The following is a 14,442-nucleotide window of genomic DNA, read 5'->3' as shown; positions in this document are numbered from 1 at the left end:
ACCACCCAGCAAGTGACAGCGACTGCATCACGTCTATAACTTGGGGGAAGGGGGGGCATAGGGAGTTCTGAAGGCCTGGTTTGGAATCCCCACTGTGTGACTGGGGGAGTCACTTCAACTATTCTGTGCCTCAGTTTTCTCATCTGTGAAATGAGGGGGTTCTACCTGTCAGTGTCGGACCCTGTGCATCCAGGCATACTCAAGAGTCCTCGGTCTCTCTGACGTGTAGAAATACTACAAGTGGAAGAAGAGGAGACTAAAGAAGTCATTGCCAAGAGTAAGCAGTGAGCACTCGGTGCCCTTTCTCTTTTTCAGTCTCCTAAGTCATGTCTCCATTGCGTCGTCCTCTAAGTCACCAGCTGCATTCCCTTTACCCTTTACCCTTCCCTCAAACGGCAGACCAGGTACCAACCAAAAACAGCCCTAAACCACACGGCTCCCCAGACGCAAGGGCGTAGTAGACGATTCCGGTGGCACGTGTAGTCAGCCCAGGTGAACTACAAGCCCAGCAGCCTTTGGGCCCAACTTCGTACAGTCCAAACCAATGGGACAGTATTTTCTTCACAGGTTAAAAGGCAGCGATGCATTTCGGGAGTCGTAGTTCCTTCTCGGTAGAAGAGTAGAGGCTCAAGACCCAATCTTGAACCACCAGTCCCAGAAGACGCCACGTCCCTGTCAACCAATAGGAAGAAAGGTCCTTCAGGAAGGGGGCGGTGAAGGGAAGGCGGGACCCGACGCAGGCGCAGTAAGTTGGGGAATTCATGTGGAGGTCAGAGTGCTGTCTGGTGAGCTAAGGGTTTGGGCCCTTCTGGTTAAGCTCCGCGCCGCCCCCCGCTCCCGCGTGCTCCCGTGGTATACTGAGGAGAGTGGGAGGGGGCCGAGGAAAGGAGGAGGTAGTTGAGGAAGGGGAGGAGAGTGAAGGGGCTGAGAGAATGAGAGAAAGTGTGAGGAGGCTGAGGGAGAGGAGGAACAGGGGGAGAGAAAGAAAAAGAATGGAGAGGGAGGCTGAGGGAGGGAAAGAATGGGGGAGGCCGAGGGAGGGAAAGAATGGAGGGGGAAGGTGAGGGAGGAAAAGAATGGAGGGGGAAGGTGAGGGAGGGAAAAAATGGAGGGGGAAGGTGAGGGAGGGAAAGAATGGAGGGGGAGGAAAAAAGAATGGAGGAGACTGGAGGGGGAAGGTGGAATTTAGTGTGATAATAGGGGAAATGGTAGAGCTATGGGAGTGGAAGGGGACTCTGAGGAAGCAAATAAAGTTTATGGGGCGATGGTCTAGCATTAGTGAAAAGACTAGAATTTGACAAATCTAGGCACAGCTTGAATCCTTTGGTCCTCAGTTTCCTTATCTGTAAATGAGGAGTTTGAATGTTTTGGCCTTCGAGGCATTTCTTAGCTATACAGATGCAGAGTGGATAGAAAGACCTAGCCAGGAAGACCCCTTTTAAGTTCTGTCTCTGATACATGCTGGCCTGTGTCCCTGGGCCAGTCACCTAACTCCCTAGTGCTCCAGGCAACTCTAAGGCCTTAAGTTGCAGAGTAGGTATCTGACCAGCTTTGCTAGTTTTCTCACACTACACCAGGGGTTCTTAAACTTGAGGTCCAAGGATAGCTTTCACAGGGGCTGTAAACTTGGATGAGAAAAAAATTACATGTTTATTTTCACTGATTTCAAAGTGAAATTTAGCATTTCCTTCAATTATGAATGTAGGTAATGAACATTCTGAGGCAAGATCCATAAGGCGTTATTTATCAGATTTCGAAAAGAGTCCATGTCCTATAGTTAGAAAACCTGTGATCTTAACCGATGATATGCTGGGGAGAGGAAGTAGTGTAGTATTGAGGGTAGAAAAAAATAAGTGAGACTGTCTCTACAGTTAAGTGAGATTACTGGTTTCTGAGGTCTAGTTAAATTTTTTCTGATCTCTGAGAAACCTTCCTAGCTTTCCAAGAATCTATCCTTACTTATCACTTCTCTCCTGCTCCACTGTCATACTGTCTTCCATCCAGAGGACTTTTCTGTCCAATGTAGCTTTCTTTCCTCTAATCATATGACATTCTCCATAGAGGAAGATGGGTGTTAAGACCTACAAGCTGCATTGCATTGTACATTGGTTTTCCTAACTTCAGTCTTTCCTTCCTCCTTCCTTCATATCGGAATGGTTTTTTATGAACTCCCCATATTCTCACCTCATCCCCACTGTGACCACCAGAAGCTGTTTTTTGATTTGTCAAGGGGGAAGGAGCTTTGACTGTGAAGTTAAATGGTGTAGGAGACCAGGCCCATGACTTGGGTCTTAGGAGTAGCATGCCCTACATAGTGAACTACCTTTCCCAAACCACTCCCAGTCGCCACCTCTGTCATCAAGTGCTTATAACAAGATGAAGGGGCAGCTAGATGGCGCAGTGGATAGAGCACCAGCCCTGGAGTCAGGAGTACCTGAGTTCAAATCCGGCCTCAGACACTTAACACTTACTAGCTTGTGACCCTGGGCAAGTCACTTAACCCCAATTGCCTCACTAAAAACAAACAAACAAACAAAAAAACAGAAGATGAACACAGGGAGCCATAACTTATTGAACTCAAATCTGTCTTGGGTATTAATTACCTGCTAGGTTAAGGATGGTCAGAATTCTAAAGAAAATAGAACTCATCCTGATTAGAAAATGAACTCAGTGGTTTTCACTGCAGAATGAGTTCTCAAAGGGAATGGATGGGCCAGGCTAGCCTTTTGTTTTCTCTCTCCAGGTGTGAGAGGCAGAAGACCAAGAGCATCTGGAGGAGACATGGCTGCTAAACTGTTTGAAGCTGTTGGCAAGTTTGGCCTGGGCTTAGCTGTTGTAGGAGGAGTTGTCAACTCTGCCTTATATAATGGTGAGGTGCTGGGGAGGACAATTTCCTGACTCCTGCTAAGGGCTCCTATTGTCCAGTGGAACATCCTGGTAGTGATCACTGTTTATGAAAGTGGCTGTGTGGTGAGACTGACCAGCCCAGCCCTTTCCATGTTATGCATACCCACTATCATGTTGGTGTTTGCTGCTGTTTGAAAAGACCTTGGACAACTTTTTAGATTTTTGTTCTTCCCACTCCTTGTTTACAAGTGCTGAATCATTAAAACCGTGATCTTGAGAAGGAGTTAAAAGCATTTAATTACATAACTAGAAATCACATCCCTTCTACCTTGGGTGGAATTGCCTCCATAGGTGCCCCATGTAGTGGGGGGGGGGGGGCTGTCACATCCCACAGCTGCTTCTCTGGAGCTAAAATAGCACATGCTAAGTGCACAGCCAGGAAGCAGCAGAAAAGCAACCTTCTGGGCCTGCAGCTGTAGGAATGAGGGAAGTTCTTCATGGCGAAGAAGAGGCTGAAGATGTAGAGAGGCAAACACCTGTGGTTTCCAAGAGTATTAGAAGGCAACTTCCAGGGGCCTTGGACATTTTTTCTTGTGCTCCAGTAGCCACACCTATACACATGGATGACAGTACTCACTTGTGACATGGTCTTTGAATGAGCAAGCATGGAAATGTTACCCTCTCTCAGTAAGGCTTTGAGAGAAGCAAAGGCATAGGAAAATTAGATGTGCTGGCTCTCATGGTCAGACTTGCCATCATGAGTGCTGCTCGAACTGATGCTGCACCTGAAAAGCATTTAAGTTCAATGTGTGGCATATGGGGGAGGAGGGGAGGGTGACCCAGGTGGAGACTTTTTTTTTTTTTTAATGTGGACTGTGTGTTCCTGGAAACATGCTCAAGGGACCAAGGGAGAGGATGGTTAATCAAAAAATCAGCAATTTCATTTTCCAAGGAGAAATGATGCAAGGGAACAGATCCTATTACCTAAGTCTTTGGGGAAGCCTGCGTGATAGGAAATGATTATTTGCTTATGTAACTATTTAGAATCCTTTAGGGACATAGAAGTTCAGGAAGAGGAACCAAAAGAATGAAGGCTTGCTAAATGAACATAAAGCACCAAGTCATCCTGTTAGATGTGGGAAAGGATTTATCAGTAAGTTCATTTTCCTGACTTGTTCTTTTCCTTTCTCCTTTCTAGTGGATGCTGGCCACAGAGCTGTCATCTTTGATAGGTTCCGTGGAGTCCAAGACATTGTTGTAGGAGAAGGGACTCATTTTCTCATCCCATGGGTACAGAAACCAATTATTTTTGACTGCCGTTCCCGGCCACGTAATGTCCCAGTAATCACTGGTAGCAAGGGTGAGTATTCTTTATGGGTCTCTATGGAAAGATAGCTGTATATAGTTAGTTGATCCCAAAAATGTGTTTAGCATTTGCTGTGCTGGATGGGGGCAGCTAGGTGGCGTAGTGGAGAGCCAGGCCAGGAATGAGGAAGACTTAACTGCCTGAGTTCAAATCTGGCCTCAGGCACTTAATAGTTGTGTGACCCTGGGCAAGTCACTTAAAGTTGTTTGCCTCAGTTTCCTCATCTGTAAAATGAGGTGGAAAAGGAAATGGCAAACTACAGCAGTATTTTTGTGAAGAAAACCCCAATTGGGGTCAAAAAGAGTCAGAAATGACTGAAAAATTACTCAACTGCTGCTTAGACGCTAGCAAAATCCAGAAGGAGAAGGAAACCAGTCCCCCTTACAATAGAAGCCTCCCGGGTAACTGAGGAAAACTTTTTTCTGTGAGTTTCTACTACAGTATAATTGAGGGAATAGGAGAAGGTAAGCTATTGCATACATAGCTAAGAGATACATGATATATGTGTGCTGAAGTCCTATTCCAATACCTAATTGTGGTGTGAAGATAAGAGTAACTTTGGAGTTTTGAATACTGTACAGAGCGCAACCCTTTGATAGGACCTTCCGACCTTTTAGGTGTGGACATGGTGACAAACAATATCTAATCTGTAGATAGAAGCATAGTTGAATGTTCGTATACTTATGAAGACTTAAAATGTAACACTTCTACCCACGCCATGTTCTCTTTCCCCTTCTGCTCCTCACTGTCCCACCTAATCCATGCCTTACTTGGGGTTGGTTGATCACTGTCTTTGTATGTGAATAACCGTATTGCTGCAATTAATTATTGCTTTACCATATTGAAGCTGATACATAAAACAGCACAGTGCTCTTTTTGATCCACCTTGGATGATTAGATGTTTTTTAAACTACTTAGTAAAGCTTGGCCAGGCGCAAGGAGGCACTTGTGTTTGGGTGTCCATTTATCCTATGCCAAGAGAAGAGATGAAAGGTTGGCTGGGGTGGGCTCCCTGGAATTTGAACTGGAAAACCTAACTCTGAACTCCCCACCTTATATGCATTTAAGGCTGTGCTACTTTATTCTTAGATGGCTTTTCATTTCCAGCTAAGCTGGAAGGTCCTTGGAAGACAGAGGTTGCTTTTGGTTTTCCTGTTTCTTCAGAATCACCTCTTCTACCCCTAACTTACCAGGGTGGGATGTAGGACTACCAAACAGTGAGGCCAGTCTGTATCATTGACTAACAATATTGGGTGGGGGAGTGAAGGGGGCTTTATAAAAGCCAACACATTGCTGAAAGGTTTACTTTCAAACAAAAGTGAATATCCATCATTGTGGACTTCAGGAAACAGTGTTGTAGGAAGAATGCCAGGCTTGGAGTCAGACTTAGGTTTGAGTCTCAGCTCTTCTATTTAATAACTGTCTGCCTCAGTTTTCCCATCTATAAAGTAGAAATGTCTCCTCTCAGAGATGTCTTGAAGACTAACCTAGAATATGTGTGGAAAGTGCTTTGCAATCTCCAAAGCACTATATAAAGGTAAAATGCTGTTTGTTGGTGTGACCTCCATGGAGTAAAGTAATGACAAATGGGATATATGTGAGGAAATTTTCCTGGCCTTGGGGAAAAGTGGGTTGTACTCCCAGGGTTCCAAAGGACTGTCTGTGCTTCTAAGTTATGACATCATCCATCTCTCTTCATATTGGGTTTCTTCTCAGTACCTAGCTTAGGATAAAAGGAAAAGTTACCCATCCTCCTTGGAGAAACCTTTAATTGCCTAATTGCATAGGGGCAGGTGCCCTGTTAGGTTCTGTGAGCATGCATGTGTGGGTATATCTGTCCCACTTGACACATCCCATTTGTCATCCCATTTTGCACATATACACAACAACTATGTAGGCTCTATCCCTGCCTTCTATTAGTTTATAGTCGCATGGAAGGACTTCAGAGAGTCATCTAGTCCTTCACTCCCCCATTTACAGGGGAAAGTATTGGATTTGGATCTAAAGAACCTGAATTCAAATCTTTATGCTTTTGCTTACTACCATGTGACCTTGGGTAGGTTGCTTCACCTCAGTCATCTCACTCACACACACACACACACACACACACACACACACACTCTCACAAAGTCTATGAACCACAGATGCAAGGAGCCTTGAACTAGACTTTAAAGAGATCTCAGGAATTCTAAAAGGTGGAAGTGAGGAGGGCATTTATCCCATGAATGGGGAACAGTGTGCAAAGGCATGGAAACAAAAGGTAGAAGGTAGTGTATAAGGAACAGAGGCCATTTTGGTTGAAATATAGAGGGCATGAATGGACTAATGTGTAATAAACCTAAAAAAGTAGACTAGAGCTGGAAAAGCTTTAAATTTAAATGCCTTCCAAGAGTTTTATTCTTGGGAAAGTAGAGACTATAGAGTTTTGAATAAGGAATGACATAGTCAGACCCAGGCTTTAGGAATATCAATTTGGAATCTGGGTGGAAGATGGACTGAAGAGACGAGACTCCTGAGGCAAGGAGACCAATTAAGAAACTATCAAAATCATCCAGGCAAGAAGTGATACGGGCCTGAACTAGGCCAGTGGCCCTGTGAATGGAGAGAGAGGACAGGTGTAAAAGCTGTTGTGGACATAGACTCAGCAAGGTTTGGCAACTGAAAAGATAAGTGAAATGAGGGAGAGTCAAAATTCCAGAATGACTCCTAAGTTCCAGACTTGTGTGAGTGGAAGAATAGTAGAAGTTATGAAGACAGATGAGTTTGGGCAAGAAGGGGGTTCGTTTTAGACACAAGTTTGACATACCTGTGGGACTTCTAGTTGTAAAAGTCCAATACACTGGTCTCCAAAGAAAACATGAGCTCTCTCTGTGTTTATGTGTGTGTTTTAAACTTTTTGATGGAGGATTAGAATTAGCACCCCTGGGCTGGGCAAGAAACCCCTTTGTGCCATGAGAGATGTGGGGAGGCTTATCTCTGCCTGTCCATTGGTGATGTCTCAAGAGAGAGACTAGGGCTAAAGATAGAGATCTGGGAGTTATGTGCACAGAGATGAGAATCAAACCTGATGAGGTCACTGAGAAAAGGTATAGACAAGAGCCAGGACAAGATCATGAAATGCATCTACAGCTAAGGGTGAGACTTTAATGATGATCCTACCCACAGGTAGGAGGAGAACCAAAGGAGGACAGTAGTGTCGTGAAAACCTTGAAAGGAGAGGGAATCAAGGAGGAAAGGGTGATCAGCACGATCGAGTGCTTCAGGGTGATTTCCTGACTCAGAAACAGCCAAGTGAATTGGCTTCTTAGTTGGGGCAGGTTTGGGATGGGAAGCTGGTCATGAGAAATTTCTGTGACTCCCAAACCTAACTTGGGTCACCCCTTTTCTTCCCCGATGCAGATTTACAGAATGTCAATATCACTCTTCGCATTCTCTTCCGACCCGTTGCCAATCAGCTGCCCCGAATCTTCACCAGCATTGGCGAGGACTATGATGAGCGAGTGCTGCCATCTATAACCACTGAGATCCTCAAGTCAGTGGTAGTAAGTAATTAGCAACCTGTGGACGAACCAGACATCTTACATTGCCAGGAAGCGGAGAAATTTAGCTTTGGGTTGATTGGGATCTGGGTATGGTTTCTTGGTTTGTTTTCCTACTTCCTCACTACTCTCCTCTCTCCCAATCTTCTCTTGCCAGGCTCGATTTGATGCTGGAGAATTGATCACCCAGAGAGAACTAGTCTCCAGGCAAGTGAGCGATGACCTCACAGAGCGAGCAGCGACCTTTGGGCTCATCCTAGATGATGTTTCTTTGGTAATACTCTTGGAGACAAATGAATTAATTGTCCCTATAGTTGTTAGCAATTTCTATCTCACTAACTCCTCAGCGATGTATTGAGAGCAGTGACTGAGACTCATGTTAGACTTGAAAGTGCTGAGGCTTCTTGTCAGTATGGAGCAGTCTTGGGGCCTTTATAAGCGTAAGTCGCCTCTGCATAAGTCTGAAAACGTAGAAGGCTGCCCTCTGCCATGCACATTTTTCTTATAACCCTTGGCCCTCCCCAGATTCTCCCTTGCCATTGAATCTCTCATCCTTCTAGAAATATGAGCTCTCCCCACAACCCCCCAGGAAGTCTCTTAACCCTGTTTAACATGGGAAGAAACTAACTAGAGTAAGGTGGAAAAAACCTGGGCAAAGCTCTAATGATTTCTGCCCAGCTTAGACCTCCCTGACTGGCCCCTGGGAAGGCCAGAACACCTCTGGTATGACACTCTTGTCAGTTGAGCTCCGGAAAGCCCCCGATGAAAGCTGATACAGTGTAAATAACTGGTTTGTTTCCCCAAAGCCTGATATGAGGGGCAGGGAACATCTCCAGGGCATAACCCATTCTCTTGAGATGCTACAGCCTGTGTATTTATATGGCACTGACTGTCATAGCGCAGACCGAAAACAAGACAGGCGTGATAGCATTTCAGATCAAGGAGGGGAGGAAAGGGGCTCGTGTTTCTGGACACACTGGGAAAAGTCATTTGGAGCAATTTGTCCAGGAGGGTGGTGAGGGAGAGTGTTTCCTGTTCCATTCTGCAGCACGTTGCTAGCCAAAGGCACCGTTTTCCCCCAAGCCTATGCAGCTGTTCAAACAGTCACCCTCTCTTCCTCAACGCCCACCCCATCCATTCCCCCTAAAAACCCGAAGAGGCAGCAGCCTCACCTTGGAACACATGCAAAAGAGGACTCTCTGGGCTCCCCCTGTTGGTGAAGTGTGGGTTTGCCGCCTTTTGGCTAATGGCACAGAACGTCCTGTGAGTGTGAGGATGTACAAAGTACAGAGCCAAGAAGTCGGCATTTAGGTAAGCTTTGACCACATATTATACTGTGGAAAAATGTTGGCTGCCCACAAGAAACTTTATCTTAGAAGCATGGGATGGTTTTGTGGGGAAAACATTACCCTCAACTAGTCCCTTTGTATGAAAACTAATTCTACTTCATTTACACCCAAGGCCTTTCATTTTTGCAGTAGCTTATATCTCAGTACTGCATGTGTGCCCCTCCTCCCAAAAACTAACTAAGAAAGATTAGAAGTTAAGCCAGCAGACAAACAGCTGCAGTTGGGGGGCGGGGGGTGCTTAGGATTAGGCTACAAAGTGGGACCCGCTTGTAATGCTGAGCTCTTTTTTGGAAGAGGAGCCTTGGTCTTTTGTATTAGGAAGAGCACAGGCAGGCAAGCAGAATATGATAGAAAAACCAAGACTTTATCTTCCTTAATTTAAAAAAGAAAAAAAGGTGAGCATATTTATAGCTCTCTGGCCTATAGTAATAGTCCTGTGATCTGATCCCACTATTCTTATGATTTGTTAGGACATGTTTGACTACAGCCAGCTGATTCAATGACCCATGGTACTAGGGGAACAAGGCTAGAGATAATGGGAATCTGGAAGCCTTGTTCAGAGAAGTAGCTTTACCTGCCTTCCTCTTCTTTAAACCTTTTCCCAGAAGGGCCCTCATCTGAGCTCTTCCTCTTCTCATCCTGTGGTGGAGGTGCTTCTGACAAGTGAATTGGCCACAAGATTTGGAGAACTCTGGGACTGGATAACCCATAAGGATGGTGCATTGGCCTCCTGGGCCATTGAGCTGGCCAAGTCCTAACCTCTCAGAGACTTGGTTTTTCCATCTGGCCATCTTTGGAGCTTTAAGCAGGGGAAATCAAAGGACCCTGGGAGAAAACTAGCTAAAGGTGGGGGGCCTGAATTCTATAAGCTCCCTAAGGAAGTTTGGAGCCAGTTTCTTCTGGTGCTTAAAGGCTATTGTGAAAGGCTCCAGCTGTCGTTTTCAGTGTGAAATTGCTATATTGGGTGTGACAGAACCATACAAAGTCGGATATTTCTGGACTTCTATAGAACCTTTAGTGAAAACCATTTGGACCAGAGTACGGGGGAGGAAGGGAAGTTCCTGGCCTCACTGGCTCCTCCAGCTGCTGGAACCATTCCTGACCTCTCTTCCTCCCTGAGGCTGAGGGGGCCTCATGACCAAGCTGTGTGAGCAATTATGCTTCCTCATCTTGTGCTCCCTTTCTCCCCTCAGACACATCTGACCTTTGGGAAGGAGTTCACGGAGGCAGTAGAAGCCAAACAGGTGGCTCAGCAGGAAGCAGAGAGGGCCAGATTTGTAGTGGAAAAGGTGAGTGTTCAACCAGATGGCGGAAACCTAGCTTTCTCTTCCCTTTCTCCTTCATTCCTTCCCCTGTTTGCTGGGTGGCCTGGGGATCTATCTCCTGTCATATGTTCTTCTGGGATAATTTGGGGGCAGAGGGAGAATGAAGAGACAGGACTCAAACAATTCCATCCCATAGTCCTCTGGGAATGATGGGGGCATTGGAATTTACAGTCCTAAGGGAAAGAGCATCCTTAAAATTAAAAAAAATCCCTACTGTAAATAAAAATGTTTCTCCCAGACTATTTTCAGCTTCTCTGAGAAATCATTTTGAACCACAATTATGTAGTCTTCCATGGACATCCTGTGGAAGAAAGAACCTAATGGATGAAGCCAGTTGAACCCAATAGTATCTTGTACACTTCACAACCTACCCACCTTAACGGAATTTCTCTCAGGACAGCCTGAGAGCAGAAAACAAATAGGAAAGGCCCAGTGTTGAGTTATTTCTGAGTTCAGCTAGATTTTCTCAAAGCCCTGTTCTGATATGAAAAATAGTTATATTTTATCACTAGACCTAACCATTCTCTCCTAGACCAGAGAACTAGTTGAAACTGTAAATGGTTTTATATGTCATCCTTAGCCTAGTGCTTTCTTAATCCCTTTTAAAAAATATTTTTGGGGCAGCTAGGTGGCCCAGTGGATAGAACACCTGGATTTGGAAGGACCTGAGTTCAGGTCCGGCCTCAGACACTTAACACATGCTGGCTGTATGACCCTGGGCAAGTCACTTAATGCTCATTGCCCTGCACCCGCCCCCCTCAAAACAAACAAATAAGATTTTGGTGCAGAATTGGTACCATGCATAGATGTCCCTAAGTATACCTTCTTTAAATCCTCCTAAAACATAGTTTATTGTCTTCTCTTCATTTTGCCTTTATAATTATCATAGGGCTATATTGTGTTGGCTTTAGTAGGGAAAGAACCAAAAGCTACTCTGTCTGGGACTTAATTGGACTCAGGATCTGTGGGCAGGGATTAGATTACTCCGAATGAACCTGTGTGGCACCAGAGAGTTCCAGTATTAGTCCTTAATATCCTCTGTAGGGAGACACAAAAGCCAAATTCCTTTCTTGAAGATGCTGGATGACAGGGGCAGCTAGGTGGTGCAGTGGATAAAGCACCTGCCCTGGATTCAGGAGGACCTGAGTTCAAATCCGGCCTCAGACACTTAACACTTACTAGCTGTGTGACCCTGGGCAAGTCACCCCAATTGCCCTGCCCTCCCCCCCCCCAAAAAAAAGTGTTGGATGTGATGGGCATTCTGCTTTATTTAGGGATTGAGAGTTGCAGGGAGGGGGCAGCTAGGTGGCACAATGGATAGAGCATTGGCCCTGGATTCAGGAGGACCTGAGTTCAAATCCAGCCTCAGACACTTAACAAGTACTAGCTGTGTGACCCTAGGCAAGTCACTTAACCCCAACTGCCTCACCAAAAAACAAAAGGAAAGAGAGTTGCAGGGAGGATGGAGCCTGGGACTCCTTATGTCTGTTCTTTCTTCTGCCCTCTTTGTCCATGGCTTCATCCGGCTCAGAGCAGGGAGATGTTGGCTGTCAAAGAAATAAAATTAAGCCAGCAGAAATCTGTCTCTACAATAAATGGCTAAGTGCAGGGAATGGAGGGATGAGAAGGGTTGAATTGTGTTGAAAAATGAATTGAGTTGAGACAAGAAAACTTCCTAGAGGACATAGGCTCTTGAGGGAAGAAAAGCTGAGGTAACACATTGGGAACATCGAGCCCCTCTGGCAACAAGTGCAGGTAAAAGTGGAGCTTTTCCTTAGTAGGATTCATTGATGGTTAGTTTCCTCTTTACTCTGGGCTCTCTCCCCAACTCTTTTAGGCTGAGCAACAGAAGAAAGCAGCCATCATCTCAGCAGAAGGTGACTCCAAAGCGGCCGAGCTGATAGCCAATTCACTGGCCACCGCAGGAGATGGCCTGATAGAGCTTCGTAAGCTGGAGGCCGCAGAAGACATCGCATACCAGCTTTCCCGCTCTCGGAACATCACCTACCTGCCTGCTGGACAGTCAGTGCTCCTCCAGCTTCCCCAGTGAGGCCTGTAGCCCCACTGACCTACCCCACTCAGCCATGATCTAATCCACAGCCTTTCCCTGCCCCCTTCCCTACCCAAAATCACTGTGAGATTTAATGATTTGGCTATAGCAAAGGAAATAAAATTAAAGTCATTTTGGGATCTTTAATTTCTCCATGAGATTAAGCTCTTTCATTCTTTACATCTCTCCTGTTCACCCCAATCTTAAGTAAGAACTGCTGTCTGTCTTGAACAAGTGGCTGGGGTAACACTGCCCTCAACCCTCTGGAGAAGCACAACCATAGTGCTTCTGGGAACAGGTCAAAGGAAGAAGGGCAGAAAGAGATGTGCAAGTGGGCAGCTTTAATGAACTGATGCAGCCCGGAGCTTCCTGCCGTTTGACCAGAGAAGATAAGAAAAGGGTGGCCCCCAGAGCTGTAGTTAGCTATTGGCTATGGTTAGAGAGAAGGTAGCCCTCAATTCCAGCATTTTGTTTATAGACACCAGGAGGTGCCGTGGAGGCTCAGGAAGGAAACGGGCCTTCTGTTGCCATGAGACTGATCATGAACTGTTGCCATGAGACTGATCATGAACTATATGGGACTAATGGAAGCAGATGTGTAGAGGATTGGTACTGACTGAGAGCTGGCCCTGCTGGAGTATAGGGGAAATCTCTTTTCTTTCTCCTCTACCCCAAGGTGTTCTAAGGATGGAATGGTTTTGGGGGGAGGGTCCTGGAGTAAGATGGGGATCCACCTGGAAGCTTCCCCCCCCCCCCCATTCTCAGCCCCTTTCAAAATGTTCAGGAGAGAACTCTCAGTCTGAGGAATTGCATTCAGTGCTGACTCAATATGCTCTCCAGTGATGTGAGTCCTGAGTTCTGGCTCTTCTATTCAGAGACGCTGCCCTTCTCAACAGCTATTTGTCTCTTATTGTGGAGGGAATGGGAACAGCTGTGGGGGAGAGAACAAATTGTGTAACCTGCCTTCAATAAATGACACCCAAATTCCCTATCTTGGCCGTATGTGTGTGTGTGTGTGTATTGTTTGCTAGAGTCCTGGGATTGGAACAAAGCTTTCTGGCAGGTTTGGGCTGCATGGCTTTGCTTTTCGGGCTGGAAGAGAAGTCTTGAACTAAGTAAAAAGAACTTGGTGTTTCTGTTTCAGGCATATCCCAAACCTGAAATGAATCTCCCTGGTGTCAGATGAAGTTTGTCAGCAGATGAGCTATTGAACTGGGGTTAGAGTTAGGTGGGGATGAGATAACTTCCCATCATTGGTAGGGGGGACCAATACCCCCAACTCTTAGATTAAGCAGGTGCCCACCAGCTCTCAACCTATAGAAATATAAACTATGCTTAATACACAAAAGGAGAACAATGAAAGGGAAACCTGACAGCATATAAGCCCTAAATTGTTTTATTCTGAACGAGGAATTTATTAAGATTAGTAAGGGTGGGAATGGGGAGAGCGATATTGCCAATTGAGTTTGTTCCAGATTCTACTTCACTTTGATGAACATAAAAAAGGATTTAACCTAGCAGTGGGGTTTGTTCTGAGGAGCAGAAGATGGGAACCCGCATTGAAATTGGAGAGGATGAATAGTCTGAAAATGTGCCTGGAAGTAGAGCGTGTTTTGATTTTCATTCCCAGTTTAATTCCAAGGAGAGGGTCATTAATAGGGCCCCGTATGCTGGTCTCTGACCTGAACTGCCCATATCCTCTCCCAGAGCACTTGGGCCAGCTGTCAGCTGGAGAGATTGGGGGTTGAGACACAGGTTTGGAACTAGAGGCTGAGGTGTCATCCCAGGTTCCACTCTGAATGTATCTCAAAAACTCAGCTCTGTATGGACCTCCTCTCACCATCTGGCTCCCCCTCCCCAAAAGTTCTTCAGTGTGTGCCTCTGATCTTGACCCCTGTCTGAACCCCAAATCTCAGAGCAAAAGCCTCATATCCTATTTGATGCTCCCCTGGGTTGCCCATCCAGC

At 45.8% G+C, this 14,442-nt stretch overlaps 1 protein-coding gene across 3 annotated transcripts; it reads left to right on the top strand.

Moving 5' to 3' along the window:
• Positions 1 to 738: 738 nt before the first annotated feature.
• On the top strand, positions 739 to 13,467 carry PHB (prohibitin). 3 transcript variants are annotated; one of them, XM_043962603.1, is made up of 7 exons: positions 739 to 785; positions 2,744 to 2,869; positions 4,046 to 4,207; positions 7,613 to 7,755; positions 7,910 to 8,026; positions 10,295 to 10,390; positions 12,264 to 13,467. In XM_043962603.1, exons 2-7 carry the CDS (start codon positions 2,782 to 2,784, stop codon positions 12,474 to 12,476), a joined length of 819 nt encoding a protein of 272 aa, XP_043818538.1. In that variant the 5' UTR covers positions 739 to 785; positions 2,744 to 2,781; the 3' UTR covers positions 12,477 to 13,467. The 3 variants fall into 3 exon arrangements, with proteins under 3 accessions (XP_043818538.1, XP_043818540.1, XP_043818539.1); XM_043962605.1 differs by having other exon boundaries at positions 777 to 852; XM_043962604.1 differs by having other exon boundaries at positions 779 to 893.
• Positions 13,468 to 14,442: the final 975 nt, after the last annotated feature.

The sequence above is a fragment of the Dromiciops gliroides genome, chromosome 4 (genome assembly GCF_019393635.1).
Source record: "Dromiciops gliroides isolate mDroGli1 chromosome 4, mDroGli1.pri, whole genome shotgun sequence".
Classification (NCBI taxonomy): Eukaryota; Metazoa; Chordata; class Mammalia; order Microbiotheria; family Microbiotheriidae; genus Dromiciops; species Dromiciops gliroides.
Note: the sequence above shows the minus strand (reverse complement) of the source record. Positions and strands in the feature narration are given on the sequence as shown.

Excerpts from the sequence above, each read along its gene's own strand:
- PHB (XM_043962603.1), top strand. The coding sequence starts at position 2,782 with ATGGCTGCTAAACTGTTTGAAGCTGTTGGCAAGTTTGGCCTGGGCTTA. Across the intron at positions 7,756-7,909 it reads AGATCCTCAAGTCAGTGGTA|GCTCGATTTGATGCTGGAGA; the intron begins GTAAGTAATTAG and ends TTCTCTTGCCAG. Across the intron at positions 10,391-12,263 it reads CCAGATTTGTAGTGGAAAAG|GCTGAGCAACAGAAGAAAGC; the intron begins GTGAGTGTTCAA and ends CAACTCTTTTAG.